This window comes from Delphinus delphis, chromosome 1 (assembly GCF_949987515.2).
Source record: "Delphinus delphis chromosome 1, mDelDel1.2, whole genome shotgun sequence".
Lineage (NCBI taxonomy): Eukaryota > Metazoa > Chordata > Mammalia > Artiodactyla > Delphinidae > Delphinus > Delphinus delphis.
In genome coordinates, this window is record NC_082683.1 from 45,455,595 (window position 1) to 45,477,315 (window position 21,721).

Genomic DNA, 21,721 nt, shown 5'->3' on the forward strand with positions numbered 1-21,721 from the left:
GCTTGCTTTATGCTGGGTGAAATGGGGCCCCTGAAGGCTTTTAGGGATGGGAGCTCAGTCTGGCTGCTGGTGGAGTAAGGATTGGAGGGGCCCAGTGGGGGAGGTGGGAAGGGACTCTGCTACACCATATCTTTACCCTCTCCTCTCCTCTCCTCAATGGAACTATGACCCACAGCAGCCTTCGATGAAGTAGCCTCATGTCTGGTGAAGGTGCCAGGGCAGAGAGAGGATGGCAACAAAGTAGCTCTGGTATGCTTCCTGCTAATACCCACCTGACTTTTCTGGGACGCCCTCTCCCCCCGCGCCCACCCCACCCCCAGCATTCCTTGTTTCTCTGCCTGGCTCTTCTCTCCTCCTTGGTACTCATCATCATCTGAAGCACAACAGGCTTTATAAGTTTCTCTTGTTTCTTGTTATTCTCTCGCACTGGGATGCATCCTCCATAAATCAGGGATTTTTGTTTGTCTTATTCCCAGCTGCATTCCTAGCATCTAGAGCAGTGCCTGGCATATCCTAGGTGCTCGATAACAGTTTTTTAAACCATGGAATGAATTGTGAGAGGGTTTCTAAAAGCGGAAGAAAAGGGAATTCCCTGGTGGTCCAGTGGTTAGGACTAGGGTTCGATCCCTGGTCGGAGGAGTAAGATCCTGCAAGCTGTGTGGCATGGCCAAATTAAAAAAAGGGGGTGGGGTGGGGAGAAAAGCTAGATATGACCTTTTTCAGGACACAAGCCCAACCCAGGTCTTAGCCATGCAGCAGGCCTCTGGAGGCCAGAGAAAGCCAGCATCTACAGGCCTTGGTGAGGGCCAGTGGGGGAAGACTGGACAGGCTGGTGGATGTGAGTGTGACACACGGAGTGTGGGTGAGCCTGGTTGGTGGACAGAGTCTGGAGGCAGGGAGTCTACCCAGGCCAGGCCGTGCAACCTGTTCTCTTGATGGGAGGGGTGGGAAAGAGGTTGTGACATCTTTGACCCACCACACTGTCCATTAGATTTTCTTGTTTTGCTTTCTTTACTATATATTTTATCTGTTTCATGTTTCTTTCTTCTTCTGCTTTAATAATGATAATGAGAACTAATAGGTTAATTAGACGTTGGTTAATGTTTTCCCTCTCTCAGGTTGCAGAATGCCTTAATCCGACTAGTGTGTGTCCTTAAGAAGGGTAGATATTAGAAGGCTCTTTTCAATTACGATGGCATTTCAGCTTGAGGTGCTGGGACCCTTTCTGTCGCATTGGCTCCTGCCTCTTCTCCCTTGCTTGGAGAGGAGAGAATGCTTTGCAGTCCCTGATATCTGGTCCTCCCCCAAATGCTAGCCTACAGGGATTATCCCCAACCTCCCTGCTGCCACCACAATCTTCTCAAGTCTTCAGCCCCCTCAAGTTCCCCTGTGGTTTCTCACTTGTCTTGAGCTGACGCTGGGGGCTGGCAGCTGGGGAGGAGCAGGCCGGCTTGCCTGCAGGTGGCAGGTGGCTAAGGGGGGTGAAGGGACAGCCCCTGAGGGCTGGGTTCAGTGTAGCTCTCACCCTGCGGCTTTGCCCTCTGCTGCCCCCAAGGTCGAGAATGCCCTCAGCCTCCAGAAGAGCCAGGATGTGCTGGACGTGGAAGAAGAGAAGATGACGGTGCGTGAGCAACTTGCGGTCTGTGACATCCGGGTGGGGAGGGGGCGGACGTCCCGAGTCCACCCACTGATGAGGCTGGAGTGGGGTGTGATGGGCAGAGGACAGTCGAGACACAGACACTGGGGCTTGAGTCTCGGCTCCACCTCTAACTGCCCCCCACCTACCCTGGGGGAGCTCAGCCAAGTCACTTCCCCTCTCGGAGCCTCGCTCTTAATACCTCACAAATGACTGTGATAAAACCTGTGTCCTTGGCTTGTTGGGAGGACAGAACCCAAAGGTTAGTTCACTGTAAAGCCTTAGGCACCTGGGAGCCGTCGTTAGTATTTTATACATTATTTCCCCCAAAATTCCTTCTGATGGGGAACCTGTGAAGGAACGTTCCTTTTCTCTTTGCTAAATACAGTCACTTCTCAGTTAACCACCAGAATGTTTGTGCTGGGATAACCACTGAAGTTTCCAGAATTATATTTAGCTACAAAGAGAGAAAAAATCCTTGCCTTTGATACTTCCATTTAATTAATGTTAATTGAGCACCTATAGGTCGTTGGTGCTAGATCAAAAGTGAGGAATTAGAAGGACATTTTAAAGGAATTCAACCGGACCACTTTCGAGGGCCATGCGTGGTGTTTTCTGCATTGGGTCGGTCCACGGTTAAGGTATACTTCCCCACTGTGGGGCTGCTGAAACAGTTCTTCCGGAGCCCTACATGGGGGGCGCGCAGCAGGCTAGGGCTTGTCATGCTTTTGGTGGCCTTGACCTGAGGGCTCTGGACAGGGCTTGAGCAGTCAGCTGGCTCCCCCCACTGGAGGCCAGGCAGGCTGTGGAGGCTGCCCACGCCGAGGGGCTGCCACGGCCTGCTCCGTGAGGAGGAGTGGCCTCGGCCCTGGTGGTCTGCGGTGGCCTGTGCCCTCATTGACACCTCCATGGTCCCCTGTCAAGAAGCAGATCCAGGAGGAACCGCTGGATTCTCTCTTGAGCTCCGTCCGCCAGCAAGTCATGGAGACCCTGACCCAGCTGAGGTGACCACAGCCCCTTCCCCGAACCCCCTCCCCATTCCCTCTACCCACGGACTCCGCCTGTATCTTCTGGGGCCACTCTGCTGTGCGGGACCCCAGCCCAGTCCTGGGCCTTTTCCTTTCCCTTTGCCCAGCGCCTGCTGGGGCTGTCTGCCCTGCACCCCACTTCCCTCCTCCTACCCTCCTCATCTCGCGCTTTTGTAGATCTGAATCTCAGCTCTCATGCCAGCCCTGCATCCTTCGCTTCCTGCCTCCAGCCCCAGGCTCCCCACCCCACACCCCGCCTCGCCCCATGACCTTGCTTTCTGTCTCTTCCTCAGTCATTCCCGGCTTGTCCTGGGCGTGCAGCAACGGTCGGAGCTGGTGAACACATGCATGAAGAGTGTGTTCTCCCTGCCCTCCGTGCAGGCCGTGCAGGAGAGAGACAAGGACAGGGCTGAGGCCATACAGGTGAGGCAGGGCCCTCCGCAGTGGGGCCTCGGGGCTGCCTGGCATCCTCAGAGCGAGGCACGTTCCTGGACTCCCAGCAGGGAAAGGAAGGTGTTCTGGGAGGTAGAGTTGTTTTTTTTTTTAATTTTACTTATTTATTTTTGGTTGCACTGGGTCTTCGTTGCTGCACACAGGCTTTCTCTAGAGGCAGCAGGCGGGGCTACTCTTCGTTGCAGTGCGCGGGCTTCTCATTGCAGTGGCTTCTTTTGTTGTGGAGCACGGGCTCTAGGTGTGCAGGCTTCTGTAGTTGTGGCACGTGGGCTCAGTAGTTGTGGCTCGCGGGCTCTAGAGCTCAGGCTCAGTAGTTGTGGTGCACTGACTGAGTTGCCCCGCGGCATGTGGGATCTTTCCGGACCAATGCTCGAACCTGTGTCCCCTGCATTGGCAGGCGGATTCTTATCCATTGCGCCACCAGGGAAGTCCCCTGGGAGGTAGATTTGATGTTCACACTGCTCCTCAAGTAGCTTGGGCAGTTCACCTCCCCTCTCCTGGCCTGAGTAGGCACTCGATAAACATTTGGTGAATGTATGAATCTGCAGAATAAAGAATCCCTCATTTGAAGCACTGTCCACTTTGGGCTCTGCCCCGTGAGAAGGATGTGGGCAGATGTTGGCATGGCCTCAGGAGATGGCCAGAAGTGAGAGGAAAAGGCCTGAGGACTGGGTGAGTTGGGGCTGAGGCCTGGAAGTGGAACCTCAAGGGGCTCCCATGGCATCTTCAAACCCCTGCAGGATAGTCCCAGGAGGAGTGATCAGAGGCGACACTTCATGTAGGATGGGGTCAGTGGGGGAGGTTAGGGAGAGGGATTTCAGCTCTGGGTGAGGCACAGGTATGCATCCTTTCATTCAGCAAATATTAACTGATGCCTAATCCAGAAGTACAAGGGAAGGATGCAGTAGGGCTGAGGGCAGATTATCAAAGTATCATACAAATAAATGCAAAATTACAACAGTGGTACGTGTTGCAAGCGAGAAGTACTTGATGCTATGAAGACCATGAAGAGCCTGGAACTGGCGGAGCCTGAGTGTGTTGGGGGTCAGGGCTCATGGTGCTGGAGGTGAGAGGTTACAGAAGAGCTAACTAGTTGAAGGGGATGGCAGAAGGAAGAGTGTGCCAGGCAGAGGGAACAGCCTGTGCAACAGCCTGAGGACAGCGAGAACATGGTGACCAAGGACGATAAGGAGGCAGTGTGGCCGGAGCCCAGAGGGTGAGGTGAGAGAGCCCTGGGGGCCAGACCAGCCCCAGCGTGAAGGTTCTGAGTCCCGGAGGTGGTGCACTTGAGAGAAGACCCAAAGGAGAGGAGGTGGACCCCATGCCGGGTGCGAAAAGAGCAGTGCTGCACAGTGATGGGCCACAGATGGGAGGGAAGGAGGAGGCGGTTGGTGAATGAGGCCTGCTTGGTGGTGGTGGTGTAAGCCTGGTGTGCACAGACTCAGGAAGCCTGGACAGAGACAACCTGGAAGGTAGATGGGGAGAGCGGTGGGAAGAGGGGAGGCAGGGGAGGGCGGGTCTCAGAACACTGCTCAGCCTTGTGTGTGTGTAATGCTTGCACCCTCCTAAGATAATTTCAGGACTGTGGTGTGGCTGAGGAAGGAAGAAACAACCGGGCAGAAGAGAGATGGCTCCTGGAAGGGGCAACTTCGAAAATCTATTTGGATCTAGGAGTAGTAATATAAAAAAGAATCAGAACACTTCCCCAGAGACAGTAATAGAAGTCACGCTGGTCGTCCGTTGATCTAGCTCTCACGGTTCCAGAGCTTTTTCCCACCCATCTTCTCATGCTCCTCACAAACCGAAACTTCCTTGTTCTGTGACCTTGGACAAGTGTCTCCTTATTGGTAGAATGAGAAAAACACTTTGAGGATAAGGTGATACGGTTGTGCAAATCACGAGGCACGCACCTGGCCCGCGGTAGATTTTCAGTAAATGCGGGGCCTCTGATGCCTCCCCTTGTAAGCTAAGAAGGGTAGAGATAATAATTACCAATTTGTCGATAAGGAAACTGTAACCCGTGGAGGGAAAGTAATCTGTCCAATGTCACACACCAAGGTTAGTCTCAGAGGCGGGACAAGAAAGCAGCTCTCCTGAGTCCGAGTGCCCCTTCTTCCCCTGACCCACACCGGGGGTCGCCTGGGGCTGGGGTCTGCTCCAGAGGTTCCCTAGTGGCTTGGTCCTCTTCCTGTCCACAGACACTTTACCGTCAGACCTTGGATGCCCTGCAGACACTTCTCAATGTCCTCTTTGTTGAGGACCCCACTCCTGCTGGGCTGAAGAGCATCTTGGAGGTACAGAGGCCGGGAGGAGAGCAAAGGCGGAGGAGAATGGAGAATTGACTCGGGAGATCTGGGGGTGGGGGGCTGGACCCAGAAAGAGTGATTTGACTTCAGGACGTCATCTTGTGCCAGGTCTCTGCTTCCCTGCCCCTCTCACAGGCTACGTCCCAAACTCCTGCCCCTTCACTCTCTCCCTATCCCCCATACTCCTGCTACAGCTGTCCCCATATCCTTGCTTTCCAAATTCTTGTTCCTGTCTCTCTCTCCTAACCTCAAGACTCTCCACCTTTCATCTCTCTCCTCACTGACCTTTGTCCTCCCTCTGGTCTCCCAGTCCTGTCCTCAGCTTCTGGACCCCATGTCTCCCCATGCTCTAAGAGAAAGAGGAGGGCTACAGCGGGTTGTCTTTATGCTGTCTCCCTAGAAGCTTCCTGATGATGGGTGAAGGCTGGCCTGCCCGTCCACGCAGTAGATGCTGGCATCCAGCTTGTAGCTCTGAGCCTTGCCCTTTTCCCCACAGCCTCTGGGGCCCTGGATGAACTCTGGGAAGGCCCATGAGAGAGCACGGGCTGTGAAAAGCAATGTCTCTGTGTTGAACCACATGCTTCTGACCCTGCCTTTCTTTGTGAGTGGCCTTGGGAGGGAGGAGGGGCACTCCTAGGGAGAACCTTCCCAGCTTTGAGGGAACCTGTGCATCCACCCAGAGATTCCCAGGTGGTCCCCCCATCCTCAGAGGGCTCGGCTCTCAGGGCCAGACCATCTAGCTCAGTTCATCATTTGTGGTATAACCTTATTAAACCTGTAAGTCTCAATCCCTAAGATTATGACACAAACAGATGTCCTCGGGGTTCCCGGCACTGGGGCTTCTGCTGGGGAGGCTCGTCATTCGCGTCGGGGATCCTGATGAGGAGATTGGCCGGGAGGCTCTGGACGGCATCACCATCCTCTACACCATCTTGGAGCTTCAAAAACGTAAGCCCTCTGGAGTGCCTCTAATACGAGGCTTTTGAGCAGGTACTCAGCCTAGGAATTGAATGGAGCCATGGCAACAAGGCACTGGGGGGATATGGAAGGGACCAACACAGAGTCCAATGGGGTCTGGAGATCAGTGTGAAGCCTTAGTCCCCACAGAACTAGGAGACAGAGGTGACAAACAAACCCGTTGTGACTTAAGCAATGCTTCTATGTAAGCGTCTCCTCATTCTTCCAAGTTTAATGTGTGACTCTCGTTTTCACATTCCCATGCCACCATGTACGCCCAGGCATAACAGCCCCAGTGTCCTGGGTTTTGGTCTGTCTTCCCCCACTAGACTATAAGTTCATTTGAGTCTGTGTCTTGTTCACCACTGTATTCCCAAGATCTAGCCCTGGGCCTGGAACATGGTGGGTGCTCAGTGAATATTTATTGGATGAATGAACAAAGAGCAGGTCCTATCTTGGAATCTGGAGTGGCTAAAACCTGTACGTGGGAGTACATCTCTGGATTCAGCTGCAGGGAGCTCGTGATATGGTATGGGCTGCCACAGGAACCCAGCTGGGACTGCACCTAGAGGTGTGCAGTATCAACTGTTACTTGCCTCCTTCCTTTCTCCAGAGTCCCAACTCTGCTCCAGACCAAGGAACCTTGGCACATTGTTCAAACTTCCCTGGCTCTGGAGGCAGAGTGACCTGGGTACAAGACCTAGCTCTGGCCCTTCCTAGCTGTGTGATCTTAGGCAAGTATTTTTCTTGTCAAGGCCTAGATTTCCTCATTTGTAAAGAAGGACACAATAGGATAGAACTCACAAGCTTTTTGGAAGATTAAATGAGATCATAGATGTAAAAAGACCAGCTCATTCCACACATTATAGGTACTTGCCAAATAGAGTTTCCTTTTTCCCCATCCCTACAAGGATCGTCTTATTAGTTTCAACCTTTGGGGATATGGCTGGTGTCCCTGCTCTTCTTGTTCTTTAGCATTTGGGGCAAAGATTTAGCCCCTCGGAGATTTCCCCTGCTGCCCAGGAACCACTCAGACCCCCTGAGTGATAGATGAAGGTGATATAAGCCACGTTAATGATCAGTCTTAGGGACAGGAATAGTATACACCAAATTAGTATTGCCAGATTTAGCAAATAAAAATATAGGACACCCAGTTAAATCTGAATTTCAGATAAAAGGTAAATACCTTTTGGTATATTTGAGACATACTTTCACTAAAAATTGTTTATCTGAAATTCACATTTACTGGGTATTTTGTATTTTATCTGTTGACCCTAAGACAAACCCACCCTGTTAGATTCTCAAGGAGTGAAATGGTTTATCCAGGGCCCCTGACTGTAGGAAGCAGCAAAGCTAGGATTTGAATCTGGGTCTGCCTGATTCCAGGTCTCAAATCTCCTTCCTTTTACAAACAACCTGCATACTTAGTCCATATGTTATTCTGCCTCAATGGCCCTCTCTTATGCCTGTGTCTCGCACACCCTGGGGGATCCAGGTAGGACCCACTCCAGGCCACAGTTAGGCTCAGGAAATATTCCTGAAATGTGTTTCCTTCAGCAGAAAATAAGGAGCCCACACCTGCAGGTACTATTCTAGGCACTCGGGACACAGAAGAAAAAAGATTAATTCAATAATCCTCCTGTTGAGCTTATCTTCTTGCTGTCAGGAGACAATGAACAAAAAAGCAAGTAACACCTATTGTAAGTCAAGTGATGATTAGTATTACAGAAAAAAGAAGAAAACAGAAAAGGGGGATTGGGAACACCAGGGGTAAGGGAATTGCAATTTAATAGAGGTGTTGCCACACACACACCAGCGTGGCAAAAACGGAACAGACAAATTCACTGGTGAGATGTGAAGCCACTGGAACTCTCACACACTGCTGGTGGGGGCATAATTGGTCCCCACTGTGGAAAACTGTTTGGCAATATCCCCTGAAGCTGAACCCATACCCACCTTAGGACACAATTCCAATCCCAGCTATGTGCCTACAAATGTGTACCTATAGTCACCAAAAGGCGTGGACTAGACGTGTTAGAACATTCAGGTGAGCACTATGTATAATAGCTGGAAACAACCCAAATGTCCATCAGAAGTAGGACAGATCAATAAATTGTAGTATATTCATACCATGGAAAATTATACAGCGCTGGGAGTGAGTGAACCCATGCAACTTGCAGCAGGGTGGATGAATCTCACCCACATAAGGTTGAGTGAAAGCCAGACACGAAGGATAACATACAGTATGAGTCCATTTATATAAAGTCCAACAGCAAGGAGATCGAATCTGCAGGTTTAGAAGTCAGAATAGTGGTTACCCTGAGTAGGGGAGGAGGATAGTGGACTGAAATGGGGGCACCGGAGGGTCTTCTGGGGTGCTGACCGTGTTCTGTTTCTTGACCTGGGTGCCCACTACAAGGACATGCTCACTGTGAAAACTGACCCCGCTGGTCGCCTGTGATTTAGACACATCCTACATCTATGTTTAACAAAAAGTTAAAAGACAAAATAGGTGGTCAGGCCTCACTGAAAAGGTTCTTTGCTTACAGGAGCCAGAGATAAGGAAGAGACCGATAAGAAGGAGCTGTATGAGAGCAACAAGCATTTCCTGGGCCCCTACAACCCTGTCAGCCCGTGCCAGAACATTCTGCGTGTTATCGCGGTGACCACCTGCTCCCCAACAGCCCTGGGCCTTCCTGGGGCGATGGGGACAAGGGAGGAGGGGCAGTACCAGCCTGCCCCAGTGCTTCCTCCTCCCCTTCCATCCTTCCAGGCTCAATTCCCTTTACGTTCCTTTACATGCTTTCCTTGACCACACAGGCCCATCCTGTGGGCTCCCAACCCCTCTGGTCTGCGCCACAGTGCGTGGGCCGTGTCACCAGCTCTGGGGGCAGGGGCCATGTCACCCCTTCTTTTGGAGCTCCTCCTCAAAGTGTTTGACACTCACGGATTCACTGAGTATATGCCCCCCTGCTGACCTCTGCATATGTCTGGTGGTGTTAGGGCGTCCATGTACGGCTCGCTCTGGGTCTGCCCATGTGTGTCAAGGTCTCTATGCTTTTGTTTCAGGAATTTGGAGACTTCCTGGGGCCCCAACAGGTAAAGGACCTGCTGCTAGCAGCCCTGGAAGGGCTGAAAGGTGGCTCAGAGGCTTGGGGCAAGGACTCGGGGGAAATGATGCAGCTGGCCTCGGAGGTCACACTCAGCTCGGTGCTGGAGCGGTACCGACACAGGGCACTGGAGGTGGTAAGGCCCCCGGGGGGCAGGGGCTGGGCTGGGAAACCCCACAGGGCCCACTCATCCCTCAGGCAGGGCAGGGCTGGTGGTGGCTGAGTTCCAGATGCTCCCAACTTGCAGGTGAGAAAGAACTCCCTTATTGGCCCCCAAGACAGCTCAACTATCAAGTGTGGGGTGCGGGAGGGCAGCAAAGACAAGCTGTCTCCCAGGGAAGGGGCGGCTGCTCTGTCTGCCCGTCTCCCCTTTTCTTCCCTCTGCGCCCCCCTCTCCCCTCTCTCTCCCCACACCCTGTCACCCCCTTCCTTCCTCCTCCTGTCTCCCTGCTCCCCCATCACCCCCTTGGCTTCTCCATTTGGCCCTCTGCCTGCTCCTGGTCACCCTGGCTGTACCCCAGATTCCAGAAATCATGCAGGGTATCTACGTGCACCTGAGCCACATTCAGAAGCCACGGGCCCGAGAGGTGGCCCTGCTGCCCGTCTCTCTCCTGGCCAGCTCCTTCATGACCGAGGTCGTCGTGGCCCTGTTCGTGTGTCCCCTCCCACTGGACAGGTACCAAGTGAGGGGGGCTTCCAGCCACTACACTTCAGAGGGTTGATATAGCCCTGTTCCCGGCTGGGAATCCCTTCTTCTACCAGAGGAGCCCCTCGCCCTCCCAGGTGGTCCCTCTTCTATGATCTACGATGCTTATGACAACCGTCGAGTCCTCCCTGAGCACTGCCAGGTGTCTGTGCTGCACACTTGTATGTTTTCTCACAAGTGTAACAACCCCATTCTATAGATAAGGAAACTGAGGCTCATGGGAAGTTTTCTAGCCCTAGGCACCTACCGAACAAGCAACAGAATGAGGACCTAAACTCGCATCTGACCAACTCAAAGCCCAGAGCGCTTCAACGATGCCATAAAAGTAGCACTGAGTGTTGGTCCTGATTCTGCCTCCAGACGCTCTGTGGTCTTGAGTAGCCTGCTTGCCCTCTCTGGGCTTGAGTTTTCCCCCAGATGCAAAAGGAAGAAATAATCCCCCCATTCGCACCCCAAATGGGTGGTCATGACAAGTAATGCAGCCGGTCGTGCTGAGTGCCTCCATGCTGTCAGCCTTCAGGGACCTCTGGTCTGATGGGCAGAGGGGACTGTGGCCAGATGGTGATGAGCTCGTGAGCAGGGGAGACAAATCTGGCTGCTCCAGTCTCCCAGCTCAGGAAACGCTCCCACACCTTTGAATGAAAACAAGGCAGAAGCGTGTGATCCACATCTTAAGGTAGTTGGTTGAGAGTGAATGGAAAAGAATTATGCAGAACTGTGCAAGTGAGGTGCGCTTCTAACCAGGAGAGCTGGTGTCATTCATAGAAACCAAGATCAGTGCAGGGGTGACACACTCCCATCTCCCACCTGGAAGAATTTAACCCTTTCTGGCTTCACTGGAAACCAGGGAGTTTTCTTCTTGGAGCCACTAAACATTCAGACTCAAGACTGCCAGGGCCATACCTGACCTCAGTTACTCAGGATATAGGACAGGGCAGAGTCCTTACAGCAGCCTGTGTAGCAGGCCAGACAGAGATGGGACAAAATTTAAGGAGGCCTCGCTCTCAATTGCCACTCCTGTGCTTGCCTGATTGGAGGACCTCCTTAAATGTTGTGCCCTGGATGCCTCACTTTCCTCAATCTAGTATTGGCCTTGGTCCTCCCAGGTGAAAGGTGTAGGTGCTGCCCTGGCTTAAGTGGCTCAGGCTTCAAAAGAACTAGTGTCTCTTACAATAACTGTCTAGACTTTGCTTCCAGGATCCCCACAGGGACAAGCCCAGTCACAAGTCACTGCACCCTGAGAAGCCCAATGCCACAGCGTCCCCAATGGTCCTTCTAGTTAATTTATAGTTCCTCCAGCCCAGACGCAATTTACCAATTGGGTCATTTTTACCGTAAGCAATGTTGCTTAGCAACATAGTTGACATACTATCTTTATCAGGTTTCCAGGGGAACGGAGCTGGAAAGTTAATGGAAGGTTCAAATCTTAAGCAGAAGGGGGAAAGGGTTTTGTTAACCCTTTAGTGCACTGGCCCTGTCAGCATTTTCACCTCCCCACGATAGGAGTGCCTACAGGCTGGTGCCCGCTGGCCCAGATGCTATCCCCTGCCTTGTATACTGCCTTCTAAGGGACAGGAGTGGGCCCTCCTTGACATTATGTGACAAATGCAAGATCTAGGCCCCAAAGGGCTCCTTGGCATAGAAGAGCAGGCACAGGTTTTGGAGTCATCAGGCCTGGTCACTTCTGGTCTCCGTAGCTCATTAGCCGTGTAGTCTTGGACCGGTGATTTCACCTCTCTGAGCGTTAACTCCACATCTGTAAAATTAGAATAATAGCCCACCTTGAGGGTCAGTGTAAGAATTCAGTGACCTTGAGTATCTTGACTACCTTGCTCACATCTGCTGGCAGACAGCAGATGCTCAATATTTGCTGAAGTAATAAATTGTATGCAAAGCACCTGGTAAAGTAAGTCCCTGAGTCATAGGGTTTTCGATAATTGTTAGCCCCCCGCCTCTTAGGGAGCGTTTTCTTGTTCATTCCAGAAATTTTCTGGTACGTCCATGGCTGCCATTTCAAAGGCACCTTCCATTCCCCCTCCCCAAACAATTGGGTGGCAGGGTGGCCCCACTGCCCTGGTCCCCACTAACCATCCCCACCCTTGACCCCCCAGCAACGGAGCAGAGATGTGGAGGCAGCTGATCCTCCGCAAGCCCAGCTGTGACACCCGAGATCTCCTGGATCTGCTCCTGACCAGCCTGAAGGAAAAGCCTGTCACCAAGAAGGGCCGGGCCTCCATCATGCCCCTAGCGGTGAGGACACCCCACCCTGCTCCATCACTGCCCCATCCCATCCTCCGCCCTCCTCCCCTCCCCCTGAGTTCTGCACACCCATCTTCTAGTTCCCTGCTCTTCCAGGAACTGACTGTGTGGCCTTGAGCAAGTCTGTCTCTGGCCTCTTGTTTGTGATCCACTGGACGACAATAGTACTGTTACTTACAGTGACGGCAGCAGCCTGGAATAGTGGACACAGAATGACCTGGGACTCGCAGACCTTAGTCTGAGGGTTGGCTTTGCTCAGGTTTTGTAACCTGAGCAAGTCGCTTCACCTCCCTGAGGCTCACTCTCTGCCTCTGTAAATGGAAATAATAGTATATCCACCTCATATGGCAGTTGGGAAAATTAAACGAGGAAACTCGTTCACTCATTTAGCAACATAAAATGTTTAAGTGCTTCTGCTGCCAGTCTCAGAGGTCGGCCCTGGGAACACGGAGGGAAAGGGCTCTGACTGCAGGAACGGGGCTGGGTGGAGAGACAGATTTCTCTCTGCCTCTGTCACCAACCCCCTGGTCCTAGCCAGCTGGATAATACCCCCACTCATCTCCTTGCTTCCACTCCAGCCCCTCCAATCTGTACCACAGCCAAAAAAATCTTTGAGAAATGCACATCTGCTCTTCTCAACCCTCTCAGTGGCTTCCCATTGCCCTTGAGAGTAACACAGTGCTCCTACCTGTGTGCTACAAGGCCCTGCACCCCTCACCGGCCTCGTGCCCTCACCCCTCACCGTGATCCTCTTGCTTGCATGGGTCCAACCTCGTTGTTCTTTGTCAGATCTTCTTCTTCTTCTTCTTTTTTAAATATTTATTTATTTGGTTGCGCCGGGTCTTAATTGCAGCAGGCGGGCATCTTAGTGTGGCATACATGTGGGATCTAGTTCCCTGACCAGGGATGGAAGCTGGGCCCCCTGCATTGGGAGCGTGGAGTCTTATTCACTGTGCCACCAGGGAAGTTCCCTGTCAGATCTTCTTAAACACTTCTATCTTCTGTCACAGGGCCTTTGTACATGCTGTTTCCTCTGCCTAGACTGCTATCCACCAAGTTAACTTCTGCTCAACCCTTAGCTCTTATCGCCTCCTCAAGGAAGCCCTCCCTGATTTCTCTGACCAGATCAAATTGGTGCATATTATATTTTGCTTCACATACTTTATCTTGGGAGAGTTTACCCCAGCTGTGATTTAACAATACTGTGTGTGTGTGTGTGTGGGGGGTATCATTTGGGTAATCAGTGAGATGCATGAATTCAGTGCCTGAGCCTGATATCCCCAAAGTCCAACATACACCTGGCACACAGTAGACTCAAAAATTTTTTGTTGGATTGATCAATTTATTCAACAGGTATTGAGCACCTACTATGCGCCAGGCATACTCATAAGTTCTGGGGATTCAGCAGAGAGCAAGACAAGCTGGTGGAGGGAAGCAAATAAAGAGGAGTGAGTGGTATTATCCCTTTACAGAGGAAGATACTGATGCTCAGAGACATTCCACGTCTCATGTAAGGTCACACAGCTAGTGAGTGGTGGTGCCAGGACTCAGATCTCCTGCCCCGGAATCCCATGCTTTACCACTGGATCTCTCTGCCTCTCTCCCCCAGCACTGAGTTCCATGACTAGGGCACCAGCACCCATTCCTTCCCTGGTTTGGGCATTCATGCACTCCTCCTCTGATCACTGTGTGTTGGTGTATTCTCATGTCATTCAGAGGAGGCAGTGAGGGCAGCCTGGTTTAACGGCCCTCAACGAAGAGGCAACTGGTGTCCCCCTCACCATCTGTGTGCCTGTGTTATGAACCAGAAAGAGGCAGGGCTCACTACAGCGCATAATCTGAAAACCTGGCTCCAAGTCCCAGCTCTGCCCCCGGGAGGCTGGGTGACCTTGGGCAAGTCTCTTCACCCCTCTGAGCTTGTCTCCTCCCCTGCACAGTGGGATGAAGACTCTACCTCACAAACGTGGGAAGAGATCCTCCCACCATGATTCTTCCAGGGGTGTGTCAAAGGCAAAGGGTCGCTCTGATTGTTCTGGGGCAGGGCTCACCCAGAAAGCCAGGAGTCGGGGTGTGGTAGTTGGGGGGGAATCTGGGCTTGCCCAAGTTGGGCCAGAGAAGAGCAAAGATCCAGAGCCAGCCTCCTAGAGAAGCAGTCCAGGCCCTGCCAGGAGTGCTGGGACATCTAACAGATCCCGCCCCCTGCCCCACCAGGCAGCCAGCGGCCTCTGTGAGCTCCTGTCCGTCAACAGCTGCATGGGCCACGTGAGGCGCATCTACCCCCAGCTGCTCCTGGCCTTGCTCATTCAAGTCCATTACCACATTGGCCTCAACCTGCCTGGCCACGTGGTTTCCTGCAAGGGCGCCAAGAACGATGGACAGCCCTCTGGTTTCGTGCCTGTATGGTATGTTCCTACTGTCCCCGGCAGGGGGAGGGCCACCAGCAAGGGCCCTTCCGAAAGTCTTCAGGGCAGTTGATCAGTAGAAATTAGCTTTGGGACTAGGAGAGAAAACGGACGTACACTTTTTTTTCTTTTTTAATTTATTATTTATTTTTGGCTGCGATGGGTCTTTGTTGCTGTGTGCGGGCTTTCTCTAGTTGTGGTGACCGGGGGCTACTCTTTGTTGTGGTGCACGGGCTTCTCATTGCAGTGGCTTCTCTTGTTGTGGTGCACGGGCTGTAGGTGCATGGGCTTCAGTAGTCGTGGCTTGCGGGCTCTAGAGCGCAGACTCAGTAGTTGTGGCCTCCAGGCTTAGTTGCTCTGTGGCATGTGGGATCTTCCCGGACCAGGGCTCGATCCCATGTCCCCTGCATTGGCAGGCGGATTCTTAACCACTGCACCACCAGGGAAGTCCTCAGGTGCACACTTTTATGAGAGAGCCAATCATGTGTTCAACAACTGTTTGTGAGCACCTGCAGGGTATGTCTTCTGCTTAGTGCTGGATGGCAGGGAAGAATCAGCTTCCCCCAAGGAGCTCGCCATTTCGGTTTTCCTCCTCCCTCCCTAGAGATATTATTTGTATTAGATTTGTACCCAAGGCCGAACCATTTTGACTTTTATTTATTAATTGGAACAGGTAATATAGGCACACGGGTAAAAATCTCAAAAGGCATTAAAAGGGAGTCTCTGTTCCTCTCTTTACCCCAGTCATCTGCCCTAAGATGACTAAGAACCCCAAGTTCTTTCTTGCCCTTCAGAGGGGGTTGATGTAGGGCTAAGCCCATGTGTTTTCATTCTCTACTTTTATACCAGTGTTAGTGGACCTTACACAGTTATATATTTTTGCTTTTATTGTATACCACATCTCTGAGATCATTACATATAGAGCTGCCTCATTATTTTTAACAGCCGCATAATATCCCTCTGTGTAGATTCCAATATACCATCATTTACTTTACCAGGATCCTCTCGATTTAGGTGCTTCACAGCATTTTGCAATTAGAAACAATGCTGCAGTGAGTGAGGCTGTTTATATGTCTTTATACCTACATGTGATTGTATATGTAGGATGAATTCCTGAAAGTAGAATGGGTGCATCAGAAGGTTTCTGTATTTAAATATTATGGTGGAATAGGAATATGTGGTGGAAAAAGTTCTTGACCAGTGAGTGAAGGGAAAATGAAGGACCTCCTAAAGCACCCAGTTTGCCAAATTGCCTCCCACAGAGGACACCACCGCCAGTAGTATATGACACTATTTATTTCTCCACAGCCTTGCCAGCACATTCTCATCTTTGCCAATCTGAAATTTGAAAAAAATGGTATTTTGCTGTAATTTTAGTTTGTATTTCTCTTATTATGAATGTGGTTGAGGTTTAAATGCCATTTCTGTTTCCTTTTCTGTCAACAACCTGTTCTTGTTCTTTGCCTAATTTTATATAGGACTGTTGGGAATTTTTCTTATTGGTTTGTAAGAGCTCTTTATATATTAAGGACATTAACTCTTTGTCATTTGTATTCCAGTTTATCACTTAACCTGCAACAATTTGATGGTCTTTGCTATTCAGAACTTTAAAATTTTTATGCAGTCCAGTTCCTCAGTCTTTTCCTTTTTGGTTTCTATTGCGTGTTATGCTCAGAAAAGTGCACTTTGAGGGATAGAAGGCAAGCAGTTGTGTAGCTGGGCTTGAAGTCAGGACACCTTGGGTTTCAGTCCTGGCCTATAACAGTGCTTTGCACTTTGGGTTAAACCAATTTAACCTCCTGGCAACTTGGTTCCTTGCCAATGAAATGGAGTAAGCAATTCCTACCCTGACAGGTGTGTTGTAAGGGCAAGATAGGATCTTGTCACATGACGATACCATGTGCTGAGGCTGTGGAGAGAAATTTGTCTGGCAGATGGAACTGATGGTGGGAGAGACTTAGGTGGAGGGAGGTCTGGCCTGTTGGGGGCAGGCTGACATGAGGTCTCAGTCCCCTTGTCTTGGCAGCTGTGTGGTCAAAGTGGTGAAAATCCTTCTGCTGAAGATGGGCTGCTCATACGAGGCTACCTTTCTGGAGGACCAGGGTGGCTGGGAACTCATGGGACAGGCGGAGAACCACCACCGTGGAGTGTCCCTGCTGGCCAGGTGAGGCCAGCGACCCCCAGGGCAGGGGCTGGAGGGAGGGGAGAGACCTCAGGGTCTTTGGAAAGACCTGGGTTTGCATTTCTCTCTGGGCAAGACCCTTCCCTCCATCGTCTCTCCTCTGAGACTGGCAGAGTATCATATACCTCAGTGAGTAGCCAATTCAGATGTGAAAGATAGCACACATTCTACAAACTGTCGTTACAGCAGTACCTGGCATTGCAGAGCACTTAGGTTATTTATAAAGCACATTTCTCAGCACATTATGAATTTAGTTCCCACGCTAATACAGAAATTATGGTCTAGCCGAGCAGTTTATAGTGTGGCCTTGGAGCAGGTCTACCTGCGTCTGAATCCCAGCTTACCACTACCCAGCTGTGTGACCCAGGGCAAGTTCGTTTCCTTCTCTGTGTCTCAGTTTTCCCATCAGTAGTGTGGAAATAATAACAGGGCCCACCTCCAAGATCTGGGTGAGGATTAAAGTACTTTGAACAGCCCCTGACATATAGTAAGAGTCCAACACAGGTTAGCTTTTATTATCGTCATGCTGACTGGTGGGGCAGGGATTTTTTTTGGGGGCGGTGGCAGGGATTATTAATGCACATTTTGCAGGGGAGGGTGCCAAGTTTCAGAGAGGGACAGTTATATACCAAAGGTCACACAACCAGGAAGTGGCAAGGCTTGGAATTGACCTGCTGACCCAGATCAGGGCTTTTCCCCCCAACCACACACAGCCTCCCATGGGGTCAGGAGAAGGGTGGGGCGGCACCTTGATTTCACTAATGTGGCTCCTGCAGGAAGAGTCTGCTTCTTAGCCCTGCACGCTGAGTGTCCAGGATGGTGCTCTCCCCAGGGGTCTCAGGATACAACCGCATTTATTGAGCACTTACTGTGCTCTAGGCACCATGCAAACAGCCATACATTCATGGACTTTCATTTAACCCTCACCATGACCGATGAAATAGCACTATTATTTTCCCAGTGTTACCCATGAGGAACCTGAGACCCAGAGAAGTTAAGTGACTTGCCCAAAGTCACACAGCTAGTGGTAGGGCCAGAATTTGAACCCAGGCTGTCTTACTCCAGACTCTACTCTTGGCCGACACACTTTCCTGGACTCATTGATTAATGAAGCATAGTGCAGACTTGAGGTTGCATCAGAATCACCTATGGGACTCGTTAAAACACTGATTGCTGGGCCCCACCTCTAAAGTTTCTGATTCAGTTAGCCTGGGATGGGAGCCTGAGGATGTGCATTTCTAACAAGTTCCCAGGTGATGCTGATACTGCTAGTCCAGGGGCCGCACTTTGCGGTTTTTTTTTTTTTTTTTTCTTTTTGCGGTACGCGGGTCTCTCACTGTTGTGGCCTCTCCCGTTGCGGAGCACAGGCTCCGGACGCACAGGCTCAGCGGCCATGGCTCAAGGGCCCAGCCGCTCTGCGGCATGTGGGATCTTCCCGAACCAGGGCACGAACCCGTGTCCCCTGCATTGGCAGGCGGACTCTCAACCACTGCGCCACCAGGGAAGCCCAGGGGCTGCACTTTGAAAACCACTGGCTTAGTAGAATGAATGAGGCAGCTGGAGTGGGGAGCCCTGGGTTGGGGCCCCAGCTCTGCCATTTTCCAGCTCTATGGCCTTGGGCATTTCACACTCAAAGCCTCTGTTTCCTCATCCACGAAACAGGTTAACAACAGTAACCTACCTCAAAGGGTAATGGTGAGGGTCAAATGCAATAACTACTTGAAAGTGTCTGGCTGCTGCCTGGTGCCTAGCGAGTGGGTCCTCACACCCTTTCCTTCCTGTCTCTTCCTGCTGGAGTGGTCCTGTGCACTCAGGGGTCTTAAGCCTATCTTTCTTACTGATTTGCTCTGTGCTCTCAGGCAAGTCACTTTCCCACTCTGGGCCTCAGTTTTCCCATCTGTAAAATGAAGCAGTTAGATCAAATGGTCTCTGAGATCCTGTCCAGGTGGGAAACCCTGGGGATGCAGGAACACAGGCGACTTGGGCTTGCCCAGAGTTTTGAGTGTTGGGGCTAGGCCCCCACCCAGCACATGCCCCTGGGGCTGGAGAGCCTAAGGGCACTGTTCCCCCACCCCCAGGGCCATGGTGCAGTACTCCTGCCAGGAGCTGTGCCGCATCCTCTATCTGCTCATCCCGCTCCTGGAGCGAGGCGACGAGAAGCACAAGATCACCGCCACTGCCTTCTTCGTGGAGGTAGAGACTGGGCACTGGGCGTGGGGCAGGGGTCCCCCTGGGCCTTCCCCTAAGCATAGGCCTCAGTTCCCATTGCTGGTCATTTCTCCTGTGCAATAAGTACTTAACACTTTAGAGTCTTTCCTGAACATGATTTCTTTTGAGTAGAAAGGCTTTGTAGCTCTCTCCCCCTCCTCCCTCCCATCTCTCCTCTTCTTTCTACCCCCTCCACCCCATTCCACTCTTCCCAGACTCCCCCTTGCCCCAGGCAACCACCAACCTTTGCTGGGCACCTCTGTGTGCCAGGTACCAGATTGGGGACACAAATATGAATTTGACTCTGCCTTGCTCTCAAGGAGTTCTTGGTATGGGAGTGGAGACAGAGTACACCCCAATTATAACACAGGGTACTATAGAGTGACTTGTGCTATGATGGGGGCAATTCAGGCTGTGGTGGGAGAACAAAAGTCTTGGATGTGTTGGGTGGGGGAACATCAGGGAGGCCTTCCTGGAGGAAGTGACAACTAAACTGAGTGAGTGTATGGGGGTACTGGAGTGGGTACTGGGGAGAGATGAGTCAGGAGAAGGTTGGTAGGGTTGACCCCAGAAGGGAAGACTTGCCAATAACAATAGCCAACGTTTATTGAGCACTTACTACCTTCTAGGCATATTCTAAGAGCTTTACACATACCGATCCATTTAATCCTCACAATAATCCTATGATGCATATACTATTCCATCCCCTAGTTTAGAGGAGGAAACCAAGGCACAGATTTAAGTAACTTTCCGAAGGCCACCCAGCTCGTTAAGTGGCTTATCCAAGATTCAAAGCCAGACACCTGGGCTGTAAAGTACACTCTCTCTTTCATTTTGTGTGTGTGCTTTTCATGAAAGTTACCATTTTAACCATTTTTACGTGTACAGCTCAGAGGCACTAAGTGCATTCACACTTCTGTGCAACCATCACCACCATCCATCTTCAGAAGATTTTTGTTTTCCTTCCCAAACTGCAACTCTGTACCCCTTAAGCACTAACTCTCCCCTCCTCGTTTCCTCAGCCCCTGTAACCACCATTCTACTTTCTGTTTCTATGAATTTGCCTACCCTAGGTTTCATATAAGTGGATTCATCAATATTTGTCCTTTCATGTCTTGCTTATTTCACTTAATATAATGTCTTCAAGGCTCATCCATGTTGTAAAGCAGGTCAGAATTTCATTCTTTTTTAAGTCTGAATAATATTCCATTATATGTACATACCACATGTTGTTTCTGCATTCATTGGTCGATGGACATTTGGAAAACCCACTCTCTTAACCGCCATCCCATCTTCCTCTTGTGACCTGCTGGCTGCCACACAGTGGGTCTGGGCTATCACCAGGGTCTGTACAGTGGGGCTCAGAGGCTCACTGTCTGCTCAGACAGTGGAAGGTTAAGGAAGGCTTCCTGGAAGAGGTGTCATTTGAGCTGGGCCTTGAGTAAAGATTGCCAGGTGGACACAAGGCAGCGTGGCAATCCCGGCACTTCTTGCACCTTTCTGCCTCTCCAGTGGACTGTGAGTTTAGGGAGTAGGGACTACATTGTGTTTATGTTGCATCCCTAAACCCAGCCCCAAGAGGGCCCCCAAGAAGTGGGGATAGGATGGATGAGTGAGCACCCAAGTGAACACTTTGCCTGGCTCTTTAGGCACCAGCAGAATATGTCACCTCCAAGAGGACAAGCGTGTGTCTGGGAGCCAGGAGGCGGGGTTACAGCCTCAGCTCTGCTGGGTCTACTTCTAATTTCCCCCATGACCCTGGTGAGGAAAGGGAAAGTGCCATTTCTTGAGGGGCTGCCACATGCCAAGCACCACGTTGACCTCTTTTATCTGCTACCCCACCCATCAGCACAGCAGCCCTGAAAACCAGGAATTATGAAGCTCATGTGTCGGCGAGGCAAGAGGCAGTTTTCAAGGTCGCACAGCTCAAGTTGTCCAGAGAGATTCAGACCAGGTCTGCCCACCTGGCTCCTCTTTCCTGGTCAGCCTCGTGGCAGAGGCGGTCCTCTCTCTGTCTGTTAGTGGCTGCCACAGGGGCTCTTGGGGAGGGGGATGGAGGTTGGACCTCCCGTGTCCACAAGGTCAGGGACAGTAGGCTTAACCTTTCCCAGCATTCCCCTGGAGCCCTGAGCAGTGGCCCTCCCTCCCTGTGGCAGGGGTCCTCACCCAGCTTCAGTCCTTCTCCCGGTCCCCAGAAGAGGTGGCCCACTCCTGGCCAGAGCCCACCATGTTCACAGTGGTGCTTTGATGTCGCTCAGATGTCCCTCCCCGGCTCCCCCAGCCCCCCATGCTGTGACTGTGTGTGTGCTTGCTTCTTCCAATGGCGGGTGAAGTCTTCAAGGGAGCTGTGACCTTCGGCAAGTTGCTGAACCTGTCTGTGCCTTGCTTTCTTATAATACAGGGATAATGAATTGCCCATCTCATAGGTTTTTTTTTTTTAAGCAAAAATTTTAAATCTTTTATTGTTTCACTCT

The 21,721-nt window shown here is 51.4% G+C and overlaps 1 protein-coding gene across 1 annotated transcript in view; it reads left to right on the forward strand.

Annotated features, from left to right (window-relative positions):
• MROH7 (maestro heat like repeat family member 7) overlaps positions 1-21,721 on the forward strand; it is a 43,389-nt gene that overhangs the window by 10,112 nt on the left and 11,556 nt on the right. The window contains exons 2-15 of the mRNA XM_060005341.1: positions 176-249; positions 1,556-1,639; positions 2,561-2,640; positions 2,958-3,087; positions 5,316-5,411; positions 5,920-6,024; positions 6,236-6,371; positions 8,930-9,042; positions 9,450-9,626; positions 10,012-10,166; positions 12,308-12,446; positions 14,667-14,857; positions 16,884-17,021; positions 19,118-19,232. Of these exons, the coding sequence (XP_059861324.1) occupies positions 176-249; positions 1,556-1,639; positions 2,561-2,640; positions 2,958-3,087; positions 5,316-5,411; positions 5,920-6,024; positions 6,236-6,371; positions 8,930-9,042; positions 9,450-9,626; positions 10,012-10,166; positions 12,308-12,446; positions 14,667-14,857; positions 16,884-17,021; positions 19,118-19,232 (1,733 nt within the window). The remainder of the gene's footprint in view (positions 1-175; positions 250-1,555; positions 1,640-2,560; positions 2,641-2,957; positions 3,088-5,315; positions 5,412-5,919; positions 6,025-6,235; positions 6,372-8,929; positions 9,043-9,449; positions 9,627-10,011; positions 10,167-12,307; positions 12,447-14,666; positions 14,858-16,883; positions 17,022-19,117; positions 19,233-21,721) is intronic.